The following is a 27,310-nucleotide window of genomic DNA, read 5'->3' on the forward strand; positions in this document are numbered from 1 at the left end:
AGGAGAGAGAAACTTTGAGGAATGAGAGTCCCGAGGGGGGGGTCACGTGACAAGCCCATTTCCCCTCCTTTCTCTAAAACTAAATCAAATCCTTCATCCGACGACGGGTTTGGACAGTTTATGGTGGATTTGTGGAGTTTTGTGAGGTAAGTGGTATGTTTTGAGGGGGGGGAGAGGTTTTAAAGTGGCGGGTGCCGGGGAGGGGCTCGGTCAGTGACGTTGGGCCGGGGGGGGGAGACGCCATATTGGAATCGGGCAGACAAAAAACAAGCCAATAAACACAAGGCGGATCGGAGAGAAATCGCCGCCATCGCGGGTTGGTTCACCCATCTTTCCTCCTTCACCGCTTCGTCGGCGGCTCGGGAGCCGGCAGCTGGCTGTATTTTTGGGAAATGGTGGCCGGGCGCCTGTTATTTATGCAGCTGCGTAGGAAGCCCCCCTCCCCCACCGCGGCTTTGCTGCTAGGCCCGAGCCTCGGCCTCCCTCCGGTACCCGGCGCTGCCGCTTTGTGTGCGCTCCCCCTCGCCCATTTCCAGCTTCCCCGAAATTCTGATGGGTTTGGTTTCTGACCAGTGAGTTGGACAATGGTTTTCCTCGGGTGTGTTTTTGGGGGGGGGGGGGGGGAGGGATGTTTGGGTCTGTGTGTGTGTGGGGGAGGAGGGGGGGTTTCTCTGAGGGGCGACAGAGGGTCGCGGAGGAGGCCGCGGGCTTTTGACGCGGGAGTTGGTGTAAATATTGATCCGGGCCTCGGCCCATACGGCTCTTTCCCCCCCCCCCCCCCAAAACTCGGCCCATACGGCTCTTCCCCCCCCCCCCCCCCCCCCAAAACTCGGCCCGGCTCTCCACCCCCCCCCCCCCCCCAAAAACTCGGCACCCCCAAAAAAAAACTCGGACCGGGCTCTCTTCCCCCAAAACTCGAGCCCGGCTCTCTCTCTTTCCCCCCGCTCCCGCTGTGGAAGGTGTTTTATTCGAGCTGTGTATTGTTTTTAAACCGGGCGGCGGTATTTATTTATTTTGTTGTTTACTCTCCGGCTGCGTTTTCTGACCCGCTGCCCGTGACAGATGGTGTGGGCCCAGAGGGGACTTTGTAAAGGAGAGACCCCCCCCCCCCCCCCCCATTGTAAACTATTGGGGAGGAGGGGGCAGTTTGTGGATTGGGGAGGGTGGGGGCAGTTTGTGGATTGGGGAGGTGAGGGGGGTTAGTTTGTGGATTGGGGAGGTGAGGGGGGTAGTTTGTGGATTGGGGAGGTGAGGGGGGTAGTTTGTGGATTGGGGAGGTGAGGGGGGTAGTTTGTGGATTGGGGAGGTGAGGGGGGTAGTTTGTGGATTGGGGAGGTGAGGGGGGTAGTTTGTGGATTTGGGGGAGGGGGCAGTTTGTGGATTGGGGAGGTGAGGGGGGTAGTTTGTGGATTGGGGGAGGGGGTAGTTTGTGGATTTGGGGGAGGGGGGAGGGAGGGGGTAGTTTGTGGCTTTGCTTTGGGAGGGGGGGGGGATGGGGTGGTCGTTTGTGATTTGGGGGAGGGGGGATGGGGTATGTTTGTGGATTTGGGGGAGGGGGGTAGTTTGGGATTTGGGGGAGGGGGTGGTAGTTTGTGGATTTGGGGGAGGGGGTAGTTTGTGGATTTGGGGAAGTGGGGTAGTTTGTGGATTTGGGGAGGGGGTAGTTTGTGGATTTGGGGGGGGATGGGGTAGTTTGTGGATTTGGGGGAGGGGGGATGGGGTAGTTTGTGGATTGGGGGGAGGGGGGAGTTTGTGGATTGGGGGGGGGGGGGGTAGTTTGTGGATTGGGGGGAGGGGGTAGTTTGTGGATTGGGGGGAGGGGGTAGTTTGTGGATTGGGGGGAGGGGGTAGTTTGTGGATTTGGGGGGAGGGGGTAGTTTGTGGATTTGGGGGAGGGGGGGGTAGTTTGTGGATTTGGGGGAGGGGGTAGTTTGGGATTTGGGGGAAGGGGTAGTTTGTGGATTTGGGGAGGGGGGTAGTTTGTGGATTTGGGGGAGGGGGTAGTTTGTGGATTTGGGGGAGGGGGTAGTTTGTGGATTTGGGGGAGGGGGTAGTTTGTGGATTTGGGGGAGGGGATGAGGGGTTAGTTTGTGGATTTGGGGGAGGGAGGGAGGGGTTAGTTTGTGGATTTGGGGGAGGGGAGGAGGGGGTAGTTGTGGATTTGGGGAGGGGAGGAGGGGGATGTTTGCCCAAGGCTAAATCGTGGCTTTGAAAAGCAGGCCAGCAGCAGGTTCGATTCCCGTACACCCTCTAGAAACAGGCGCCGGAATGTGGCGACTAGCGGCTTTTCACAGTAACTTCATTTGAAGCCTACTCGTGACAATAAGCAATTTTCATTTCATTTCATAGTTTGTGGATTTGGGGGAGGGGAGGAAGGGGTAATTGGGGGAGGGGGAGGAGGGGTAATTGGGGGAGGGGGAGGAGGGGGTAATTTGGAGTGAGGGGGTAATTTGGGGGAGGGGAGGAGGGGGGTAATTTGGGAGGGGGGGGAGGGGAGTTAATTTGGGGGAGGGGTAATTTGGGGGAGGGGAGGAGGGGGTAATTTGGGGGAGGGGAGGAGGGGGTAATTTGGGGGAGGGGAGGAGGGGCTAATTTGGGGGAGGGGAGGAGGGGGTGGTTTGGGGGAGGGGAGGAGGGGGTGGTTTGGGGGAGGGGAGGAGGGGGTGGTTTGGATTTGTGTGTGTGTGAGGGGTGTAGTTTGGGTTTGTGTGGGTGGGGGGTAGTTTGAGGATTGGGGAGAGGCTAGTTTGGGTTTGTGTGTATGGGAGGGGGGTGTAGTTTGGGTTTGTGTGTGTCTGTGGGGGGTAGTGTGGGGATTTGGGAGGGGGTGGTTTGTGTGTGGGGGGGTTAGTTTGGGAATTTAAAGGGGGAAGTGGTAGTTTGGGTTTGTGTGTGGGGGTAGTTGGGGATTTTTGAAGGGGTAGTTTGGGTTTGTATGTGAGGGGGTGGAGTTTGGGTTTGTGTGTGAGGGGGTGGTTGGGGATTTGGGAGGGGGAGGGGGTAGTTTGGGTTTGTGTGTGTGAAGGGGGTAGCTTGGGTTTGTGTGTGAGGAGGTGTAGTTTGGGTTTGTGGGTGGGGGGTAGTTTGAGGATTGGGGAGAGGCTAGTTTGGGTTTGTGTGTATGGGAGGGGGGTGTAGTTTGGGTTTGTGTGTGTGGGGGGATAGTTTGGGTTTGTGTGTGTCTGTGTGGGATTTGGGAGGGGGTGGTTTGTGTGTGGGGGGGTTAGTTTTGGGAATTTAAAGGGGAGGTGGTAGTTTGGGTTTGTGTGTGGGGGTAGTTTGGGGATTTTTGAAGGGGTAGTTTGGGTTTGTATGTGAGGGGGTGGAGTTTGGGTTTTGTGTGTGAGGGGGTGGTTGGGGATTTGGGAGGGGGAGGGGGTAGTTTGGGTTTGTGTGTGTGAGGGGGTAGCTTGGGTTTGTGTGTGAGGAGGTGGTGGTTTGGGTTTCTGTGTGTGTGAGGGGGGTAGTTTGGGGGTTTGGGAGGGGGTAGTTTGGGTTTGTGTGTGTGTGTGTGTGAGGAGGGGGTAGTTTGGGTTTGTGTGTGAGGAGGGGGTAGTTTGGGTTTGTGTGTGAGGGAGGGGGTAGTTTGGGTTTGTGTGTGAGGGAGGGGTAGTTTGGGTTTGTGTGTGAGGGGGGGTAGTTTGGGTTTATGTGTGTGAGGGGGGGTAGTTTGGGTTTGTGTGTGTGTGTGAGAGAGGGGTAGTTTGGGGGTTTGGGAGGGGGTGGTTTGTGTGTGTGTGAGGGGGGTAGTTTGGGTTTGTGTGTGAGGGAGGGGTAGTTTGGATTTTGTGTGTGAGGGGGGTAGTTTGGGTTTATGTGTGAGTGGGGGGGGGGTAGTTTGGGTTTGTGCGTGTGTGAGAGGGGGGTAGTTTGGGTTTGTTTGTGTGTGAGGGGGGTAGTTTGGGTTTGTGTGTCTGTTGAGGGGGGGGGGGGGGGTTAGTTTGTGGATTTGGGAGTCTCTGCCCCAGCTCCCGGGTGCTGGTGTCGGTTTCCACACAGGGAAAGTGACCGGGTCGCATTGGCGCTCCTGCCTTTCGGCGGCTGCTGGAAGGACATTGCTGCCGGTTTCTCCCTCTGCCCCTTTAAAGGAATGATCAGATTGTATTACAGCTGCTTTACTTCACTTTGTCAAAGTGGTTGTCTTGACGCGCGGTTGAATTACGTCGATATTTGTGCTGTTTGATATGGACTGGGGATTGAATGATTCACTGTTGAAATGCCGATGTGACTTTGTATAGTGCCCTGAACATCCCAGGGTGCCTCGATTTTAAAAAGCAAAATGTGCCCCTCCCCTCCCCTCCCCTGGGCCACATTAGGCAGGGTGCCCAAAAGATTGGGCCAAAGGAAGTAAGTTTTAATGAGGGCCTCAAAGAAGGAGAAGTGAGGTGGAGAGATTGAGGAGTGAAATCCAGAGTTTAGGCACAAAATTAGTTCATTAGTATTAAGGCCTTAATTTATAAGGTGGGGGAAGAGTTCAAGAGGCAGATCACTCAAAAATAATCTTTTGCTACAATCGCTTTTACATGAGGACACTATTTTGGCAGTTTTATATGTAGTTGAAATGTTGTACTGATTATTAATTTCAGGTTGCTTAATTTGAATAGTCAATTTCAGCAAGAAATGTACTCTGTTGTATTTAAGCTGCTTAATTCAAACTAGGATATTGGAGGCAGAAATGTGTATTTTCTATTCTATATAACTGTTTGGGATAAGTTGCTTAGCTTTGTTCTTAATTGGCAGTTATTAGCTTCTTTTAAATGGTGTAAGCCAATATACAGGTTTTAATGATTAAAAACCTGTGTCCAAACAGCCCAGAGTTGTGCAGGTTAGGTGGATTGGCCATGTTAAATTGCCTCTTAATGTCTAAAACGTTAGATGGATTTACGGGGCTAAGGTGCTCTCAGAGGGTCGCTGCCGGCTCAATGGGCCGAATGCCTCCTGCACTGTAGGGATTCTATGATCTTAAATTGTGCAACCAATAATGTGACTTGGACCAGTAATATTACGTGGGCAGGCAATTTGCATATCAGGAAGCTGTCAAAATGGTCTGCAAGTTCTTGTTAATGTACATAGGACATGCTGCATAGAAACAGACCATTCAGCCCAATCCGTCCATGTTGGCGTTTTATGCTCTGTTCAAATCCCCTCCAATCATGCCCCCTGTAAATCTGTTATTGTAGACCTCTTCCCTTTTTGTATAGCTTCTCTTTTAAAATATCTATGCTATTTGCTTCAACCACTCCCTGTGCTGGTGAGTTCCGCATTCACATCATTCTTTGGGTAAAGATGATTCTTCTGAATTCCCATTTGATTTCCTGGTGACTATCCAGTTACGCTTTTCCCCACAAGTGGAAGCATTCTCCCTCCCATTTATTAAAACCTTTATGTAATTTTAATGACCTCTGCCTTCTCTTCAAAGAAACCCAGCCTCTTCATTCTTCCCTGATATCTATATCCATGCAGCCTTGGTACCTTGCTCAAGTATGCCTAGACAATGCCCCAGCATCTCTGCGCTTCTTCTTAGTCTCTTGGTTTGAGGATGACTTTTGTTTATTTGTTTGCAAGATCTGGGTGTCGCTAACTCAGCAAGCATTTATCACTCACCCCTAATTTGCCCGTGAGATGGTAATGATGAGCTGTAGCTCATGTAGTGTAAGTACATCCATAGTGCTATTAGGAAGGGAGTTCCAGTATTTTAACAGTTCCAGGTCGGGATGCTTCCTTTCCGGTTTGATGCATTTCGAGATGGCTGGTAAATCCAGTGTATGATCTGCAGTCTCTGCCACATATATTCTTGCAGGGTTAGCTAGAATAGGTGTTTGAAGGTTTGTGCCTCAGCTATGCCCCTATTTGTTCCCGACAGTCTCTTGCCGTGTTCACTGCTGTCCTGAATGAACCTTCTCCATTATGGTCAGTCACAAGTCATAATCTCCCCTGAGTCAGCAGAGATGTTTGACCTATTTGAGGATGCTTGTATGGCATCCCAACGTGTTCCACAGTCTGGAAGTGTCCTGCTGCAACCAAGTTCTGAGTAGACTATTTGCTTTGAGGGTTTGGTGTCAGGTATACAAATCCCTTGTCTCATCCAGCGGAGCTGGGTTTTAATGATTAGCACCTTGATGTTGGCTTGTAGGAGGATGCTGCTGTTGGCCTGACTTGCTGCCTGGTTAGGAGGATCTTACTAAGGATCCACTCGTGATACTTCTCTAGTGCTTTGAGGTGCTTGCTGTATATTGTCCAAGACAGACAAGAATTGTTACAGTGTAGCAGGAGGCAATTTGGCCCATTGTGTCTGCTCAGGCATCACTTCTGCCCAGTAACCCATGACCTTAGTCTCGGGTATGCGACCTAGTCCTTAAATATGCTCTTCCTCAGTTGACCCACCTATAAAAGACAAAGTGTACTTAAAAGGAGGTGTGAAAGATCCTTTTTCTTAAATCTCGCAGCTAGGTTCACCTTGATCCATTTTGATCTAAGTCTTCCTTCGTAATTATTGCATCGCTCATTAAGGCTAACAGTACAGTTATACTGTGTTTTTGTCATTGTATTGTGAAGAAAAAAAGCACCTGACAGTAGTGATGCAGAAGTAGCCACATTGCTGAAGCTGGTCCCAATATGAATACAATGGTGTGAGTACTAATCAGAGGTATATACTCGTTGCTTAGGCTTGGTGCTTTATGCAATTTGAAAGAAAATGTTCAGTGTTAAAATTCTTGAGCATATTATAAACTGGAGATTAAAGTGTTAAATGCTGTTGGCAATTCAGCCTGCATGGCAAAGCATTGAAAATTTACACACTCAGGGCAAAGCTCTGGGCTGTGTGGACAAGTTTGCTCTTCTGGCAGTTTGTTTCCTTTTGTATTGGAAGGGCTAGTGGGCTGGTTTCAATTATTTTAAGTGTGTTGAGCACAAGTGTTACACAAGTCAGTTGCACATTTCTAATGATCAGTCAGTTTAGTCACAATGGGTATTAGGAAAATAAATTGAGATGTAACCAATCAACCTTTGTTATCCAGACATGTGCAACTTAAAAGTCACAGGATGATAGATGGAGATGTTTCTTAGACTGAGATACAGGTGACAACTGTCTGATGACAATGATGGAACAATACACAGCCAAGGTCTTGGTGCAGAAGCATTTACTAGAGTGGTGCCAGGGTTGAGAGTATGTGGCAAGACAGGATATTTAGAGCAGAGACTATTAAGGGAAGATTTAAAGAGGTGTTCAGAATCATGAAAGATTTTGATAAGAGCAAGCAAGAAGAAATGGTTTCCAGTGATGACACATTTGGTAACCAGATGACGCAGCTTTAAGGTGATTGGCAAATGAACCACAAACAACATGAGGGATTTATTTTACATGAGTTATTGTGATCTGAAATACACTGCCTGAAGGGAAAGAAGAATCAGTAACCGCTTGCAAGAAAAATGGAATATTTGAAGGGAGAATAATATCTTTGGGAAAAGGGCACGGCAGTGGGATTAATAGGGTAACTATTACCAGGAGCTAGCACAGAACAGTGAGCCATATGACCACCTGTGCTGTTATTCTATGATTCTAGATTTTCCTTTGCTAATTCATACATCTGTTTAAAAAAACCTCTTCCATTTGAATACAGCGAGTTAATAAAAATTCTTTGAAGGTGCATTTTTTTATTGACCATTCAAATCTGTTGGTGATATGAATCCATCTGCTTATCAGAAATTCATTCTTCGGAGGTCTGTGTTCCATAGCTGAGTCTAATGGTGCTACGAGAAGGATCGTGAAATTAGAATTACTACACTACAATTAGTTCTGTATTTCTAAGCAAGGCGTAAAACTTTGACCCTATTCCCAGCAACATATCTATTTTTCAGCCTGATTTTATACATTCCTTTTGGTCATTTTCTCTTCTTGTCTGCCATTTAACTGCAGTAGAAATAAGTTAATTTTAGGCTTCAGACCTTAACTTTGTTAAAGTTTAATTTTTTATGTCTTTCCTTACAAAACTAAAATATATTGACTCTACTGTTGTAAAGTTGATGCTTGGAGGGCAGCACGGTGGCGCAGTGGGTTAGCACTGCGGCCTCACGGTACTGAGGTCCCAGGTTCGATCCCAGCTCTGGGTCATTGTCCGTGTGGAGTTTGCACATTCTCCCTGTGTTTGCGTGGGTTTTGCCCCCACAACCCAAAAATGTGCAAGCTAGGTGGATTGGCCACACTAAATTGCCCCTTAATTGGAAAAAATGAATTAAAAAAAGTTGATGCTTGGACCAAATACTTCAAATATTTGTATTCTAAACCAAGCTAGCCAGAATTGTTAAGACTGTCTTGTATGAAATGAAAATCGCTTATTGTCACGAGTAGGCTTCAATGAAGTTACTGTGAAAAGCCCCTAGTCGCCACATTCCGGCGCCTGTTCGGGGAGGCTGGTACGGGAATCGAACCGTGCTGCTGGCCTGCTTGGTCTGCTTTAAAAGCCAGCGATTTAGCTCAGTGAGCTAAACCAGCCCCTACACAGTCTCCCTTCTGAGTTAGGAAAATCAATGAAAATCCCTTCAGATTATAATCTAAATGAAATGACAGATTTTCTTTCTCAACAGTTTTGACATGTGCCTGGGCCAGTTGTCAGCAATGGGGTCTTGTTCAGCTTTGAAATCATGGGAGAGTTCAACAACTGATTGTCGTTTGACATTGGCAAATTCTGTATGTAGACCCCAAGTAAATTCCTTGCCTTGTTATTTTAAGTGGAGTTGCAATTATAGCCCAGCTTTCACTTGATTTGTGAGAAAGCAGAGACTTTAAAATAACATGATTCCATTCCCTTAAATGTATTTTTGGTAAATGCTGTTAATTATTTGGTTTATTTAATTTTTCTGTACTCTAGAAAAGTTACCAGAAATGGCGGTGTGGGGTGATCACCGTGGTAAATCAGCCCTGTTACTAGAGGCAAACATTAGCCACTTGGCTGAAAACGATCCATATTTGGTATCTTGTCATTTGCAGTGTAATCATTTTTAAGAATGAGAACATGTATTGCTCTGGTTTCCTGTTCCCAAAGGTGGGCTGCACTAAAGTTGAATCCAAGAGACCCATGGAAAATGAGATGTGGTCGTCGGATCATTTTCTTGGCTCCTGTCCTGACTGCTGAAGACACATTATGATTTGTGTTTATATAATATCTTTAATGTAATAAAATGTCCCAAGGTATTTCATTGGAGGAGCGTTATCAGACAAGATTTGACACCAAGCCACAGAAGGAGATATTCGGGTAAATGATCAGAGGTAGGTTTTAAGGAAGGCAGCAGGCACTTGGATGATCTCTAGTTTAGCAAGGGTACAATGTGAGAGGCCAGACAGGAGTGTGTAAGTTTTGAGGTAACAAAGAGCAGCACGGTGGCACAGTGGTTCTCACTGCTGCCTCATGGCGGCAGGGACCCAGGTTGGATTCCCGCCCTGGGTCACTGTGTGGAATTTGTGCATTCTCTGTGTCTGCATTGGTTTCCTCTGGGTGTTCTGGTTTCCTCCCACAGTCAACGATGTGCAGGTTAGGTGGATTGGCCATGATGGTACATTGCCCCGTAGTGTCCAGGGATGTGCAGATTAGGTTGTGGGGGTAGGGTGGAGGGAAGCGGCCAAGGTGGGGGTGTTCTTTCGGCGGATTGGTGCTAACACAGTGGGCTGAATGGCCTCCTGCACTGTAAGGATTCTATGAAAGCTGATGAAAGGGTTCAATGGATGAGCTTCAGCAGGAAGACATGGAGTTGGGTAATTTCTGACGGTGGGAATTAGTGGTCTTGGAGAAAAGTCTGGTTCAACCTCGGGACAGCGAGAAGGGAATGGATTTTGTAGCGTGGTCAAAAGGCAATAATTTTTATTTTTCCAATTAAGGGGCAATTTAGCGTGGCCAGTTCACCCACCCTGCACATCTTTGGATTGTGGGGGTGAGGCGAATGTGCAAACTCCACGCAGACAGTGATGCGGGGCCGGGATCGAACCTGGGACCTCGGTGCCGTGAGGCAGCAATGCTAACCACTGTGCCACCGTGCTGCCCTTGGCTAGCACTGTTGCTTCACAGCGCCAGGGTCCCAGGTTCGATTCCCGGCTTGGGTCACTGACCTGTGTGGAGTCTGCGCGCTCTCGCCGTGTCTGCGTGGGTTTCTTCCGGGTGCTCTCGTTTCTTCCCACAAGTCCCGAAAGATGTGCTTGTTAGGTGAATTGGCCATTCTAAATTCTCAATCGGTGTACCCGAACAGGTGCTGGAGTGTGGTGACTAGGGGATTTTCACTCAGCGTTCCATTGCAGTATTAATGTAAAGGAATTCTCTGGAGATGTGGGAGCCGGGGCAAGTTGTTTTAAGAAGCTGGAAGGTTATCTTTGATCCAGAATGATTCTGCGTAGAAACTGTTTTGGGGCAGTTTATGGGACTTTGTAGTCTAGCCAAATCCGTTGCCTGCAGTGTGTGAGATGAGGGCAGTAGTTGGGTGATGGGGAGGGTAAGAAAGTTTGGTTTTAATAGGGATTATGGCATCAAAGGGAGAAGAGTGTGATGAGGTATGTCTTATGCTTTGGATTTTTAATAAATATTCAGAGGAAAAATTGCCTTGTTAATTAAATGTGGACTGTTCTGGGCATTAAATCCAAAACTATTTAATGGTGATTGAATTGTGTTTGGTGTGGAGTGACAGTAGTGCTGAATTTTGCACCTATAAAGAAATGGAGTTGCCCAGAATATGCAATGCTCGTCCCCCAACGTGGCAGTTCTGACATTAAAACCAAACTTTAAAATATTATTGTCCTTGAACTGAATGGCCATATTAAGAGTCAACCACTGCTGTAGATCTGGAGTCACATGTAGGCCAGACCATGTGAGGACAGCAGATTTCCTTCACTAAAGGACATTAGTGAACCAGATGGGTTTTTATATGACAATGAATTTGTCGTAATTATTAGACTTTAATTCCAGATTTCACTATTTTCTACGGTGGGATTCAAATCCAGATCCCCAGAGCATTACCCTGGGTCTCTGGATTACTAGTATTAAGTGAAAATACCAGCGCACCACCGCCTCCTTTTATATTGGGGATGTTGAACATTGCAACTAACTGTAGTAATGTTCTTCTAGTTTAAAAGCAAACTTGAATATACACAGCAGTCACTAGTGTGAACTTTTGGTTGTCAAAGAGAATGGGAAGACCACAGTTCCAGTGAAGTAGGTTCAGAACTAGCATTAATTGTGTTTATTGTATTACAGGTGGAAGTGAATACGCACAAGACCTTTATGGAAAAGGATTTATGTGAAAAGTATTGTCTAATAAGCATCAATGCAAGTGACTGCTTGACTTTTTAAAAGACTTGTACGAGTGCTTGCCTTGAATGCAACAGAGGACTCGTATATATTGAGCAGACTTTATTATCTCTTCATTTGAAGAGGTTTAAACTATTACAGTTTCTGTATGAACCTTGGGCTGTAAACTGAAACTGCATATATACATATATAAATACAATGACCACAGCCAGGACGGAAAATCCCATTATTATGGGTTTGCCTACTCCGAATGGGCAGTTGAGAGGCCCGCTGAAACCCAGCGCAGGCCCGGGAGGGGTGCCGTCACCACAAGTCTCACAGACCAACCAACAGCTACAGCAGCTAAAGAATGCCAGCACACTTAATGGCACTCAGCAGCAAGCACATACAACCAGCAGTACTATTAAGTAAGTATTTATTAAACTGTTGTGTTCTGATTTGTGAAATAAGGTTGCCAATTATGTTTTTAATTTAACATCTTAATTTTCATCTGGAACTGGGCTACTGATTTACTGCATTTTGGGATGTCTGCTTTGGAACCAAATGTGAAAGACATGTCTATTGATCTTGGGATGTCTCAATGAAGTACTTCCTTGAAATGGGGGTGGCATGGTGTTGCAGTGGTTAGCACTGCTGCCTCAGGACACCAAAGACCAGGGTTTGATTCTAGCCCCAGGACACTGTCCATGTGGAGTTTGCACATTCTCCCCATGTCTGCATGGGTCTCACCCCAGCAACCCAAAGATGTGCAGGGTGGGTGAACTGGGCATGCTAAATTGCCCCCTAATTGGAAAAAAAAAGAATTGGGTAATTTAAATAAAAAATAAAAAAATGCTTCCTTGAAATGTAATTACTAGTATAATCTGGAGAAACATGGCATCTAATTTGTCCACAGCATGGTCCCGCAAACATTAATGAAATAATGATCTGATCTATTTTGGTGAGGGATAAATAATGTCTAGGATGCCGAGGAGAACTCCCCTGCTCCTTGTTGAAATAATGCCCGGGGATCCGTTACAACCACCTGAGACAAGAACTCTGTTTGATATCTCATTTGAAAGGTGGCACCTCAACTTCGCAGCACTTGAGTGGCATTAAATGCCAATCTTCTGCTGCACCGAATCTGGCCCGTCTCCCCAAGTAATAAAGATGCCCGCAGTCCTACCATTCTAATCCATCTCCAGTGACCAGAATATAATTTAGTCCTTCAGTTTATATGGTTGTGTTTCTATGGTGAAAATATACATAGTTCCTTGATGCTATCCTGATGAACACTAAACCTGATTAATATTTCGGTTCCCCCTTCTCTGTACCCTGTCCAGGGCCTCAGTTCTACTATATTTTAGTAATGGCACTGAATGTGCCATTGGGATCTTGAAGAGAATGTAGAAAGACCTATTTCTGTGGCATTGTTGAACATTGGATATCATCTTTAGTAATTTTTCACCTATAAATTTGCCATCCTTTCTGTTGATTTATCTCTTGATCTATAAATGTTAGTGGGCACTAGAAAGAACTCCCATTTGTGATCTGGCTGTTGTTGAAATCTTGGGCAAGGCCTGCAATTTTGTTAGGATCTGGTTAAGGACTGGTAATTATTTTGTTAGCACAGACTAAATTTTAAACCTAGGGGTATTTACTAAGAATAAGATCATAAAATTGCACTGTTTTAAAGAAACAAGAATTGTTAATTAAGAGTCGGCAAAAAGCCTGTACTATTTCTTGTATAAAAGCAATACTCTGAAATGAAATGAAAATTGCTTATTATCACAAGTAGGCTTCAAATGAAGTTACTGTGAAAAGCTCCTAATCGCCACATTCCGGCGCCTGTTCGGGGAGGCTGGTAGGGGAATTGAACCGTGCTGCTGGCCTGCCTTGGTGCTGGGAAAACTCAGCAGGTCTGGCAGTATCTTGGCAGAGAGAAACAGAGTTAATATTGAGTCCAATCTTCTGCAGAACAGTTTTCTACTCTAATATGAATTCATAGAATTTTTCATAGATTATCATAGAATTTACAGTGCAGAAGGAGGCCATTCGGCCCATCGAGTCTGCACCGGCTCTTGGAAAGAGCACCCTACCCAAGGTCAACACCTGCACCCTATCCCCATAACCCAGTAACCCCACCCAACACTAAGGGCAATTTTGGACACTAAGGGCAATTTAGCATGGCCAATCCACCTAACCTGCATATCTTTGGACTGTGGGAGGAAACCGGAGCACCCGGAGGAAACCCACACAGACACGGGGAGGATGTGCTGACTCCGCACAGACAGTGACCCAAGCCGGAATCGAACCTGAGACCCTGGAGCTGTGAAGCAATTATGCTATCCACAATGCTACCGTGCTGCCCTTAACAGGCAAACTGTGGTTGAACACGCCTCAAAACTGCACATTAAATGGTGACAGCACCAAGTCAGATTCCACCTAGATGCCATTGATTACTGTGAGCCCTCCAAAAATCTACTGAACTGTATTCCTCATGGGGGATTTCAGTTCCTCTCCTTCAAAGAGCCAGCAAAACCTCCAGCTGACTGCAGTTGTACCTCACGCAGGTTCCAGGGGTATAAACCTCACCAAAAGGCACAATAGTCCAGATTGCTCTCAGTTCTGATTCCAGATCCAGCTGCCTTGGTCGTCTTATGACTGCATCCCAGGCTTGTGTTGCCCAGGCTTCTATCCAGCGTCTAAACATAGGTAGAGTCCCAGCTCCTCAACCTCCCCCGCTGCCAAGACCTGCTTCTGGATTCTCTGAGCCACAACTCCACAGGCTTCTCTGACCCCCAACTACGATGAGCTAGCAATGTTTTGCTGTTTCTTCAGTTCCCGGTGGGCTTCTCTCAGTCCCTGTTGCACTTCTCTCAGTCCCTGTTGCACATGGAGCTAACAACAACATTTCCGCTGCCGTCTCTTCAGCTGACTAACCTTGTTACGCGAGTTCATTTATCACATCACTACCCTAGTCCCATGGTAGTTGTTTCACATCACGTCTCCAAACAGGGACACCGCCAAATCCCTGCACCTCTCAACAGCCAGAAACTGAGCACGCACAGCCTGTCTTTGTGCTGTGCTTGTGCCTGAACTCCAGGAATGTCAGAAACTGCAGTCCTTCAACCAGTCTCTGTCCCAAAAACACGCAACAACCCGGGAATATAAATCCCTCGTGTTGTGATTGCCAAAGAGAGCTATTTATTCATCCAACTTGATACCTGACTGCCATTCCTATCGAATGAAATTTATCAAAGTTTTCTGGATATAAGATGCAGGCATACATCTGACATCCTGTAATTTGCCACTTTCTCAGAATAGGCTCACATTGGTGAAGCGTGGCCTCCAAAACAATGCTGGGATTTCCTAAATTATCGATCTCTCTTGGTGATCATAAAATCATATTGTCATCAGTATTCTTCTAATAATCAGTACCAAACGACCATGCCTGTAAGAACATAAGAACTAGGAGCAGGAGTAGGCCACCTGGCCCCCCGAGCCTGCTATGATTCCCATTGTCTATATTCTCTCCCTCATTCATGTTGCATCATTCATTGGAACTACTCCAAGCGTCGAGCTGCTGAATGTGTGAACCACTGTTTTCATAATCATTCAGTTTGATCGCTACTTGCAGTAGAACTTTCCATCTAAATAAATGCATGAATAAGTAGGGAGGAGAAATATGGCTATATCCTCCTGAAGTTTTCAGGTGTGGAAAATCTTCAAGAATCAGGCTGTAATTGTGTGGCCTGTTTTAGCCCTTTGCCCTGCCAAACAGCTTTTGTTGTGTGGTTTAATGCATAAATATTTATTTCCCTAACAAACTTAAATTCACTATGGGACGAAAGATTTATTTCAAGCGGTTATTTGGATATGAAATGCTTTACTACATGTGGCTATTGAAGCTGATTTGGTTGCAACAAGGAATTTAGAGATAAACTTGGAACAAAAAATATTGGAGGAAATGAGTCAGGAAATTAAATGCTGCTTCTAATTGGAACCTAAGCACAGACTTTTGGGTCTGTTTCTATGTTGAAATGTCTTGACCCATGAAACATTTCTGTTACTAATCAGATGGTAGAAATCCTGTTCCCATTGGTGATTTATTCAATTTTAACTCCCTTCTCTCCACCAAGCATTTGAGTAGGATGAGTGATTCCTGAGCCCATATTCAAACAGCTCCTGAGGTTAAATGTCTGCAGTTTCTGAGGAAGTTCAGGAATTTGGATTACAATGGCAAAGGTTGCATAAGTGTCTTTCACGTTAATTATTTTGAACTATTACAAATTTTCTGCCCATTCATTTGAGTAATCGCAGTTTGGGCTGTGTTTTAACCAACTGCATCCTGTGTTGTTAGTGATCTGGGAACTAGTTTGTAGAACCTACTATTCTTCCTCATTTCATAATTTTGAAGTATGCAAAGGATTTATGAAAGAATTACTGCTGTAATTTTTATTCCTCACCTCCCTCACACCAAGCCTAAAGGTATTAACATATTGTATCTACAGCAATACAGTTCCATTGGTGCCTGTAGCCGAATTTATATCTCAAGACCAGAGTATTCTTTTTGTCTGACTTTCCAAAAAAATAGAGAATTTGATTGTAGCCCCAATGTGCCATCTCCACCCTTGCTGAAGACAACTATCACTGCACAGCAAAATTCAAACTGTTCTTTATAGCTCAGTGCCATGTCAGTTTGTTCAGTTACTCACTGACTTCCAACTTCGTTTCAAACTTAACCTCAGATACCAAAACTTGTGCCTGTTATGGAACTTTTGCATGGCACACCTCCATGATGCAAATAGCATGATTTCTGTTAAACAATCATGCAGAACCTTTAGTATTTTTACAAGTATACTACATGTTTCACAGATTGTTTCAATACAACTGGGTATTAAAGGTCCAATCCCAGGTGCCTTAAAAATGAACATATGTTAGGGGTGGCACCTGGGTCCTCACAGCGTTGAGGACCCGGGTTTGATCCTGGCCCTGGGTCACTGTCAGTGAGGAGTGCACATTCTTCCCATGTCTGTGTGGGTCTCGCCCCCACAACCCAAAGATGTGCATGCTAGGTGGATTGGCCACACTAAATTGCCCCTTAATTGGGAAAAAAAAAAGAATTGGGTACTCTAAATTTATTTTAAACAAATTAACATATTTTTGTATTTTCAAATGTTATTATTCTTTCAGAGGATGTGGGCTTCGCTGGCTAGACCAGCATTTGTTGCCCAGTCCTTGGTGCCCTTGAACTGAGTGGCTTACTAGACCATTTCAGTGGGCATTTAAGAGTCAGTCAAATTACTGGAGTCACATAGGCCAGACCAGCTAAGGATGGCCGATTTCCTTCCCGAAAGGACATTAGTGAACCTGATGGGTTTTTACGACAGTCGACAATGGTTTCATGATCATCATTAGACTTTTAATTCCAGATTTTTAAATGGCATTCAAGTTTAACCCTCTGCTGTGGTGGGATTTGAACCTGGGTCCCCAGAGCATTACCCTGGATTACTAGTCCAGTGACAATGTCATTACACCACCGCCTCCCCTGGGTCCAGATGCTTCTGTTCTGAATATTAAGATTTTGGAAATTTATTACATGGATGTTTTTAAAAGTTATATAATTTGAGTTTTTGAGGAAATAGTTTATTCTGTTAAAAGAAAATTAATTTACAGTTGCTTCAGATTAGAAATTCAGCATGCCCAGTTGTTTTGACGTTGTTTGAAGTTTGCAGTAAAGTTTGGAGCTTTATCCGATGCAACAGCAACTCTTTGTTGCCGGATCTGATCTTTATCCAATTTATAGTTTAAATTTGATGATTGCATCTTTCCTTTCGACTGTACTTCTATTGTAATGAATAAATGTTTACATAATCTCTATCTATCATTCTCTGTAGACCAGGTGATGACTGGAAGAAAAGTTTAAAATTACCTCCAAAAGACAGGAGGATGAAAACTTCGGTAAGAAACATTTTTGTATTCCATCCGTAGTATTCATTATGGTCTCGGCTTGAAATTATTTGAAGTAGAATTGTGTTATGCCTTCTCAGAAATTGTGTCGAGCATTGCAGTGTTAGCCAGCATATAGTGATTGGGGATTATTTTCAAGTCACTGCATTTGTCGTCCCTCTCCCAACCAAATATTATGAAGGATATGGACCTCCTAACGTTAGAGCATGTTTTATAAGTTCTCAATTCCTTTAAACCAAATTACTCAGGACTTCATTTGGAGCAGTTGTATATGTAAGTATCGAAATAGTTTTGTCAGATGTGGGAATGATGCTGCTCCTAAAATTAGGTATTTGGTCCTGGCAAAGATATGTTATCTCCCCATGTTTGGGCTCCAGACCAGTTATGTTCGACAAGGTGTTCTCTGACCTAGAATCCTTCTTGAACTTTCCATAAGTTGATGAAATTTGACTTGTTTTTTAAAATACATATTGGTCATCCTCTGTACACAGTGTGGCCCAGTTTCACCTGCTTGCAGTTTTTTATTGCTATTAGTTAACCAGTTTTGATCAGGATTACATCATGTTGCTATGCTAATGTTTTATCTTTACTAACTAAGTGGGGACAAATAACTATCTTAATGTTAGCAAGCCACAAGCAGCATGATACTATTTTTGTTTTAGTCTCATCAAATACAGAGCATTTACCATGAATCTGTAAGTAGAATTGAGAAGATGGAAAACTCTATACTGGAAGAGTTTTAAAAGAAGAGTTAGCTACTTAATCAAAGGATTGGCTTACTTCAAATTTAGTGAAACTTCTAAAAACTCCCTTTGTAAAACCGGTGTAAATTTGTCCACCTTGGCTGCAGCAGTGGGAACTTAGTCTTTCAATGTGAGGGCTGTGGTTGTGACTTTGGCATTGTACTTTGTAGTGGTTTGTTGTGGCACGGTATGTAGGAAAATGTGTTCACTTGATAGACCTGGTGGGATGTATAGTTTGCATTGAAGCACTTAAATTTACTTTTAGCAACTTTATGCGGACTGTTTAGTGGTGCAGTTCCATTCTTTGTTTTCGACATGTTCCTCAAGTGCTGCTCTTCACTCCACCCTGTGTTTGGCTTGCTTAATAGTAAACTTAATCAAAATAGGTTGATTAGGGTACCTGCACTCTAGCCATAGACAAATGATAAAATGCATTGGTTTTCTATTTACTGGGTTTGCTGCAAAGTGTGTTAACTTTTCACTTACTATCTCTTTATTTAGGATGTAACGGCCACAAAAGGAAATGAGTTTGAAGATTACTGTTTGAAGCGCGAGTTGCTAATGGGCATTTTTGAAATGGGCTGGGAGAAACCATCTCCAATCCAGGTGTGTATGCACTTCTCTGCAGCAGTATACGTAACAAATCCTGCAAGGTTTTGCAAAGGAAGTAGTAACTGGGTTAGTGTGTCCAATACATTTGTCCTATTTGTAAGCTTCATAAGTTTGTTTGGTATGACCTTTTCTGTCGAGGTACCATAAATGGGCAATGTGGCATGGTGGGATTGTCGATCCAGAAGCTCAAGCTAATGCTCTGGGACACCGATTCAAATGACAAAAGTTGATGATTTGAATTAATTAATAATTCTGGAATTGGAAGCTGAACTCCATAATGGTGACCATGAAACTACCATCAATTGTTGTAAAAATCCATCTTGTTCACTAGTGCCCTTCAGGGAAAGAAATCTACTGCCCTTCCCTGATCTGGCCTACATGTGATTCCAGACCCATAACAATGTGGTTGCCTCTTAACTGCTCTCTGGAATGGCTTAGTGAGTTACTCAATTGAGAAAATTAGGCATAGGTGTCAAATGCTGGCCTTGTCAATGACAGCCATATCCCATGAAATAACAGGAAAAAAATGTTTTCAATTTTTAATTTGATATGATTTCTGATTCTCAGGAGGAGAGTATTCCTATTGCATTGTCTGGCAGAGATATATTGGCCAGAGCCAAAAACGGAACAGGTAAAAGTGGAGCCTACCTCATTCCATTACTTGAACGGCTGGACCTGAAAAGAGACTGTATTCAAGGTTTGTGTGATCATGTCGTCATTGCCAATATTTGTTTTTCTTCAGCTTTCCAATTATTCCAAGAATAGCTTTGATTAAATTTTGGATCGATGGGGTGGAATGTTGGCGCTCTGTTGGATATGGGTTTTAAAAAATGAAATAAAATGAAAATCGCTTATTGTCACGACTAGGTTTCAATGAAGTTACTGTGAAAAGCCCCTAGTCGCCATATTCCGGCGCCTGTCCGGGGTAACTTAATGCTATTTAGTTCGCTTTAGAGCTGTTCCCACTTAGATTATGCGTGGGGTTTTGACAAGTGGATCCCCAGTGTTTGATACGGATTCTCTTTCCAGCATGATTTGTATCATCAGGAATTTGAAGTCACGACTGGGTATTGGCACTAAATGAATCCATTGGTTACTTGCTGCAAGTATCGGCTTAATTTTAAGACAACAGATTTAATCTCGAGCCTTGTTTTTTTTATGTCCTGTATTTAATGAACGTTCTGGAATTTAAAAAAAAGTTTGATTCTTGAAGCAGCTTGCCAAAGGAGCTTGTACACATGTTTGTGTTTCCATAGTATTTGTTTTTCCTGTGTTAATGTAAACCATTTTATTGCAGTAGGTGAAAGGAGTACTATATTTGAGGTAAAGAGAAAAAAAAACAACAGTGGCATTTCATTGTTGCACATCAGTAAGCTTCTTGTATTGGAAAGGAATTGCATTTCTATACTGTCTCAGTAATTTTCAGATGTAGTCACTGTGTGGGTGTAGGGATATGTAACAGCTAGTTTATATACAGCAAATCTCAACCAACAACAGCAAAATAATTGCCAGATCATCTCTCTCTTTTTCAGCCATGTTGGTTGAGGATGAAATATTGGCCAGGGTACCAGGGAAAATCTTCCCTGTGCTTTCAAAAATAAATAAGGGAGATTTTGTTCATTGGAGGGAACAGACTCTGTTTACTGTCTCATACAGAAGACATCTGATAATATAGCATTCACTCTTTCTGCACTGGAAGTGTTATCTTGGGTAATAGAGTCATAGAGGTCTACAGCATAAAAGGCTCTTTGACCAAACAGCCACCTAACTACTCTAATCCAGTGGACTTGTAAGCCTTGGGATCGCAAGTGCACATCTAAATACTACTTAAATGTTCTGAGGGTCTCTGCTTCCACTGCCCTTTCGGGCAATGAGTTCTAAACTCCCACCACCCTCTGGGTAGAAAATCTTTTTCCTCACTTCCCCTCTAAACCTCCTGCCGCTTACCTTCAATGTATACCCCCTGGTCATTAATCCCCCCCACCAAGGGAGAACGTTTCTTACTGTCTGTCTATGCCCCATATAATTTTATATATCTCAATCATGTCCCCTCTCAATCTCCTCTGCTCCAAGGAAAACCATACCACTCTTCCAATCTCTAACTCTCCAGGCAACATCTTGATAAATCTCCTCTTGCACCCTTTCCAGTGCTATCACATTCCTCCTATAATGTGGATTCCAGAACTGCACACAGCACTCTAGCTGTAGCTGAACCAACATTTTGTACAGTTTCAGCATAACCTCCTAGCTCTTAAACTCTATGCTTCAGCTTAGGTAATAAAGACAAGTATACCATAGGCCTTTTTAACCACTATCTACCTGCTCTACTACCTTAAGGGACTGGTGTACATGCACACCAAAGTCCCTCTGATCCCCAGTGCGTCCCTAGGTTCCTAATGTTCACCATGTATTCCCTTGCTTTGTTTGTCCTGCCCAAGTGCGTCACCTCACACTTAATCTGGATTGAATTCCATTTGCCACCGATCTGACCAACATGTCTATATCTTCCTGTGATCAACGGCTAGCCTCCTCACTGTATACCACCCTACCAATTTTCTTATCATCCACAAACATACTGATCAAACTCCAACATTCCAGTCTAAATCATTTATGTAAACCACACAAAGTAAACTACAAAAGTGCCCAGCATTGATCCCCATGGGACCCCACTGGACACGAGCTTCCAGTCAGAAAATAACTCCTTGACCATCCCCAGTTTCTTCCTGTCACTCAGCCAATTCTGAATCTAATCTGCCAAATATCTTTGGATCCCAAGGGCTCTTACTGTCGCTATCCCCATGTAGGACCTTGTCAAAAGCCACGTAGACGATGTCAAAGAACAAAGAAACGTACAGCACAGGAACAGGCCCTTCGGCCCACCGCCTGTGCTGACCATGCTGCCCATCTAAACTAAAATTTTCTACACTTCCTGCGTCTGTATCCTTCTATTCCCATCCTATTCATGTATTTGTCAAGTTGCCCCTTAAACGTCACTAACGTCCCTGCTTCGACCACCTCCTCCTGCAGCGAGTTCCAGGCACCCACTACCCTCTGTGTTAAAAAAAAACTTGCCTCGTACATCTCCTCTCCACCTTGCCCCTCGCACCTTAAACCTATGCCCCCTAGTAATTGACCCCTCTACCCTGGGGAAAAGCCTCTGACTATCCAACCTGTCTATGCCCCTCGTAGGCCTCTATCAGGTCGCCCCTCAACCTCCGTTGTTCCAGTGAGAACAAACCGATTTTATTCAACCTCTCCTCATAGCTAATGCCCTCCATATCAGGCAGCATCCTGGTAAATCTCTTCTGCACCATCTCTAAAGCCTCCACATCCTTCTGGTAGTGTGGTGACCAGAATTGAACACTACTCCAAGTGTGGCCTAACTAAGGTTCTATACCGCTGCAACATACCAATTTTTATACTCTATGCCCTGTCAAATGAATTGCCCTTATCTACGCACCTCACTTCTTCGAAAAATTCATATTTAATCAAGTTGGTCAGGCATGACCTCCCCTTAACAAAACCACGCTGAGTGTTCTTGATTTAAATCATGCCTCTCCAAATGCAGAATAATTTCATCCCTCAGAATTGCTTCAAATAGTTTCTCCACCACCAAGGTTAGACTGACTGGCCTGTAGTTTCCTGGTCTATCCCTTCCTCCCTTCTTGAATAATGTTACCACATTGGGTGCCCTCCAGCATCTCTCCTGTGGTGAGATGAATTGGAAATTACTGCCAGTGCACCTGCTATTTTCTCCCTTGCCCCACTCAACAGCCTGGGATACATTTCATCTGGCCCTGGAATTTGTCCTCTTTTAAGTCTGTCGGGCAAACAGAGCCTGAACACTGACACAAAATAGTAATTTAAATCCCCTACAAATTACCACGTGGTCCTAAATGGGGCCTACTCTTTCCCTAGTTATCCTTTTATCCTTAATGTACTTTTCATAGAATCCCTACAGTGCAGAAGGAGGTCATTCGGCCCATCAAGTCTGCACTGTCCCTTTGAAAGAGCACCCTACCTAGGCCCAATCCCCTGCCCTATTCCTGCAACCCCACCCTAGGGGGAATTTAGCATCGCCAATCCACCTAACCTGCACATCTTTGGTCTGTGGGTGGAAACCGGAGCTCTCGGAGGAAACCCACACAGGCGGGGAGAATGTGCAGACTCCACACACCACCCGAGGCTGGAATCGAACCAAGGTCCCTTCTGCTGAGAGGCAGCAGTGCTAGCCACCGTGCCACCCCTTAAACAACTTTTAACAATGTAGGATTTCCATTATTTTACCTGCCAGTATCTTTTCATGTCCCTTTTTATGCTCTCCACTTTCCTTTTTTAAGTTACCTCTTGCACATTCTATACTCTTGTAGGGCTTCTGCTGTTATGAGCCCTCCATATTTGCGTTCAGCCTCCCCTTTTCTCTTTATCCAATGCTATATAATCCCTTGATATCCAGGCTTTACTGGGATATGTTGGTCCCACCCTCTTTTCTTTATTGAAACAAGTTTGCCCTGTACTCTACCTATTTCCTTCTTGAATGCTCACTGTTCTGTCACAGATTTACCTAAAAGTGTCTGTTGCCAGTCCACTCTGGCCAAATCATATCAGATCTTATTCCAATTGCTCGCGCCCCCCAAACCTTATTTCCATAACACTCTTTTAACAGAGTTTTGATCGCAGTCTACACAATGCTCCCCCACTGATGCTTCACCACTTGCCCCGCGGAGTCTAGGACCACCTCCTGTCTTATAGGACCGTCTACATACAGGCTTAAAGAACTCTGCACCCCCCCCCCCCCCCCCCCCCGTTAATGTTGGAGAAGTTGAAATTCCCCCACCATCACTACTCTAACTTTTACGCTTCTCTAAAATTTGCCTTCATATATGCCCTTCTATTTCTATCGGACTGTTAGTGGGTGTATAAAACACTCGCAGCAATGTGCTTCCTCCTTTTTGGGTTTCTAAGTTCTACCTAATATGGCTTCATTTGAAGAGCATTGTAACATGTTAGGGAGTCTCTGGAGTGGGACTTGACCCACAGCCGTCTAACTTTCGTGGTGTGTTCTGTCAGAACTGATACTACTAACATGCTGGCCCAAGAGATCCAGAAGGGCTGTTTCTGTGGTTGCTGGACGAGATCGACACTGATGATCGAAGCAATTTCTGTGCTTATAGAAGGCATTGTGACCAATGCATATCTTGGCATTGAAAGCTGAATTGTGCAGTTTTGGTTTAAAGTTGGCCTCTGGAGTCTGCCCACAATATAGAAAGAGTGCTTGCCCTTGAACCCTAATATAGAATGTTTTTGAAGTAACTGTACAATATAAACTCTTCAGAAGAAATCTGTTTAAGTTCCATTTTTGGAATTCACAGTGACTTTCATTTTGCAACAATGATTTGGAAGTTTGGTTGCAGAGGTGAATGACTCCATTGTTTTGTCACATTGACAACTAATGTGCTACCTGCATTGATAACTAATGGAGCTTTACTTTTGTTTTTAAAGCTATGGTGATTGTGCCTACCCGAGAGCTGGCACTGCAAGTCAGTCAGATTTGTATCCAGGTCAGCAAGCACATGGGTGGCGTGAAAGTGATGGCTACCACAGGAGGAACCAATCTCCGGGATGACATCCTGAGGCTCGATGAGACTGGTGAGAGTAGCCCAATATCATACATAGCATACCTGATCTGAACCCTTCTGTCAGTAAATACAACACTGCAGAAATGCAGGTATTTAGATTTCAGTAGATAGAGTAGATCCCCTCTTGTAAGCTGAGGTCTCCCACAAAGTCGAAATAGCCACCTCGCCTTTCAGTTTCTAGCAGTAATGATGCCAGCAGCATTACCTGTGTATCCTCCCACTTGTAAACTTTAATAAGTTTTTGAAAAATATATTTCTATAGCACCTTTCACCCAATCCGGATGTATCGATGTACTGTACAGCCAGTGAAGTAGTTTTTAAATTTTGTTCTCATTGCCACGTAGGAAATGTGGCAGCCAATTCGTGCACAGCAATTTCCCACAAATAATAATCTATTTGGTGACATTGATAGAGGGGTAATATTCGCTAGGACTCTGCTGTGGCTCCCCACTCTTCTTCAAAATTGTCATGGAATCTTCTGTGAAACTCTAAGAAGGTAGACAAGACCTAGGTTTAATTTATTGTCTGAAAAATGGCACCTCGTGAGAAGGGAACACCCCTGCTGCACTGGAGGATTAAGTCTCGATGATTGTGCTCAAAAGCCTTTAAACCCACAACCTTCTGACAGAAAAGAGAATGCTAGTGACAGAATAGAAGACATTACTGCACAAGAAACAGACTTGTGTTGGACCCCATCTATCTTTTGTGCAGAATTTTTGATAATCCCCCCTCTGGAAAATATCCATCCAGGGTAAGAAATGTTTATACTCTATGGAGCAGAATCCCAGTTTCTCCAGTCTCTCCATCTTTGCGCAAATTTCTTATTTGGAATCAAAAGGCATCAGTAGAGTTCTTTTACTAACCTTGTGTAACAGTTGAAACAGTAACTGTATTTTGTATCTTTTGATACTGAAAGCACATTCAGAATTGAAAGATTAAAATGTACTGTTGAGCCAGGGTATAAATATAACCAGTGGATTATCATCGTCTGTATAATCCATGTGTAAATAGGACAAGTTAACAGTAAAATGCATCCTTGCTTTCAACCGCTGCTTTGAATCATGTAGAATATTTTTAATGTTTTTATAACTTCTGGATTTCTTTTTTTATAAATGTAGAGTACCCAATTATTTTTTCCAATCAAGGGTCAATTTAGCGTGGCCAATCCACCTAACCTGCACATCTTTCGGTTGTGGCGGCGAAACCCATGCAGACACGAGGAGAATGTGCAAACTCTACACAGACAGTGACCCAAGGCTGGATCGAAACCGGGTTCCCGGTGCCTTGAGGCGGCAGTGCTAACCACTGCACCACCATGCCGCCCCTGGATTTCCTTGTGAACATATTTTTACCTACCATCTGCCCTTTCCCAGCCCCTAATTCAGCTGCTGTCATTGCAAGCTGTGCCATAACTGCCAAACTTTACCTCCAGGCCAGCAGGCAGAATTCCTCTGGAGTACGTGATGATGTGCAGCATACATTCACTTTGGTTGTGAAGATTTTAGGTTGATATGCTCTCCACAGAAGGGGTCCATCTGATTTTAAATTCCGTGTTCACTTTTCATCTTTGTTGGTGAGGGGTGGGTGTACTTGATTTTACAGCAAACATATAATCTCTTCATTTGTAACTCGACAGTACTGTAGACTTTAATATGCAAATTATTTTATTTCATTAATACAGTCCATGTGGTGATTGCAACACCTGGAAGAATCCTGGATTTGATTAAGAAAGGCTTGGCTAAAGTGGACAACATACAGATGATTGTATTAGATGAGGTAATGTATCATTTAAATAATGCAGTTATGAAATTGAAGCAATAGGTATTTTTTGTAACATTGTAAATTCCCTTCCTTTTTTGTAATCCTTTTCACTTTATGAACCATTTGTACTTGATTAAAGTGAGTATGTTCTCTCCCTCTCCTCTCTACACCTTGTCTCTCCTTTTTTCTCCCCCCTCCCCCACCCTTCGTTCCACATCAAAGGTTACTACACAGGATATGAGAACGTGGTGTAGGGATAACGTATTAGCATGAATAAAAGATTAGTTAGCAAAGGGGAGGGATAAATGGATCTTTTCAAGTTTGCAAGCTATGGTGGAGTGCCAGAAGGATCAACGATGGGGGCCTCAACATTTGCAATTTGTTATGGATGAACGAACCAACATGCATAGTACCTAATTTGTGATGCTAGGCAGGTTAAATGAGTGGGCAAAAAATTGTCAGTATAATGTGGGAAAGTCTGAACTTGTCCACTGTAGCAGGAAGAATAAAGAAGTAATATTCTATTTGAATCCCATAAAGCAGTGGAAGGTTTGGAGAGTAAAAACCCATAAAGCAGGAGGAGGTCGGGGAGAGAGAGAGCCCACAACACAGCGGGTGTTTGGAGCGAGAGAGCCCATATTGCAGTGGGTGTTTAGAGAGCGAGACCGACCATAAAGCAGTGGGTGTTTGGAAAGGGAGTGGGGAAGAGAGAGGGAGAGAGAGAGCGAGAGTTTGGAGTTCACAAATAAATCTTTAGTGACATCACAGGAGTCCTGTAAATTGGTATGCCTAGGCCTTTCCAGAGGAGGCCAGTGGTGAGTGAGAGGAGAGTTATCCTATACCGTACCTTGTAAACACTATATAAAGTTTTAAGGTACACCTGTGCAGCTGGTCCATGTGGAATGTGTATTATGTGGAAAGTCATGCACATGCAAAGTGCCCTTGATAACTGCAACTGCAGGAAGTGTCAGCAACTGCAGGAACTTGAGTCCGGGTTATGGCTCTCGAGCGGCAGCTGAAGTCACTCTGGTACATCCATAGGGCTGAGGATTACATTAATGCATATTTGGAAAGGTGATCACACTGCAACAAAGAAGTACATGGGCAGAAAGGGAGTGGGTAACTGCCAAAGTATCTAAGAGGAACTGACCGGTAGTGCAGGAATTCCTGGAGGCTATCTCGCTCTCAAACCGCTTTTCCATTTTGGATAATAGTGAGTGAGATGATTTCTCAGAGAGCCAGGTTTGTGGCATCATGGGTGCACAGGAGGGGAAGAGTGGAAATGCTACAGTAGTTGGGGATCCCATAGATTGGG

At 44.4% G+C, this 27,310-nt stretch overlaps 1 protein-coding gene across 1 annotated transcript in view; it reads left to right on the top strand.

Annotated features, from left to right (window-relative positions):
• The first annotated feature begins 208 nt into the window (after nucleotides 1-208).
• The window catches only part of ddx6 (DEAD (Asp-Glu-Ala-Asp) box helicase 6), a 48,049-nt gene continuing 20,947 nt past the window's right edge, over nucleotides 209-27,310 (top strand). The window contains exons 1-7 of the mRNA XM_038779589.1: nucleotides 209-316; nucleotides 11,235-11,695; nucleotides 17,168-17,231; nucleotides 18,485-18,589; nucleotides 19,163-19,292; nucleotides 24,098-24,244; nucleotides 25,916-26,010. Of these exons, the coding sequence (XP_038635517.1) occupies nucleotides 11,487-11,695; nucleotides 17,168-17,231; nucleotides 18,485-18,589; nucleotides 19,163-19,292; nucleotides 24,098-24,244; nucleotides 25,916-26,010 (750 nt within the window). The 5' untranslated portion in view covers nucleotides 209-316; nucleotides 11,235-11,486. The remainder of the gene's footprint in view (nucleotides 317-11,234; nucleotides 11,696-17,167; nucleotides 17,232-18,484; nucleotides 18,590-19,162; nucleotides 19,293-24,097; nucleotides 24,245-25,915; nucleotides 26,011-27,310) is intronic.

Source organism: Scyliorhinus canicula, chromosome 19 (assembly GCF_902713615.1).
Source record: "Scyliorhinus canicula chromosome 19, sScyCan1.1, whole genome shotgun sequence".
Classification (NCBI taxonomy): Eukaryota; Metazoa; Chordata; class Chondrichthyes; order Carcharhiniformes; family Scyliorhinidae; genus Scyliorhinus; species Scyliorhinus canicula.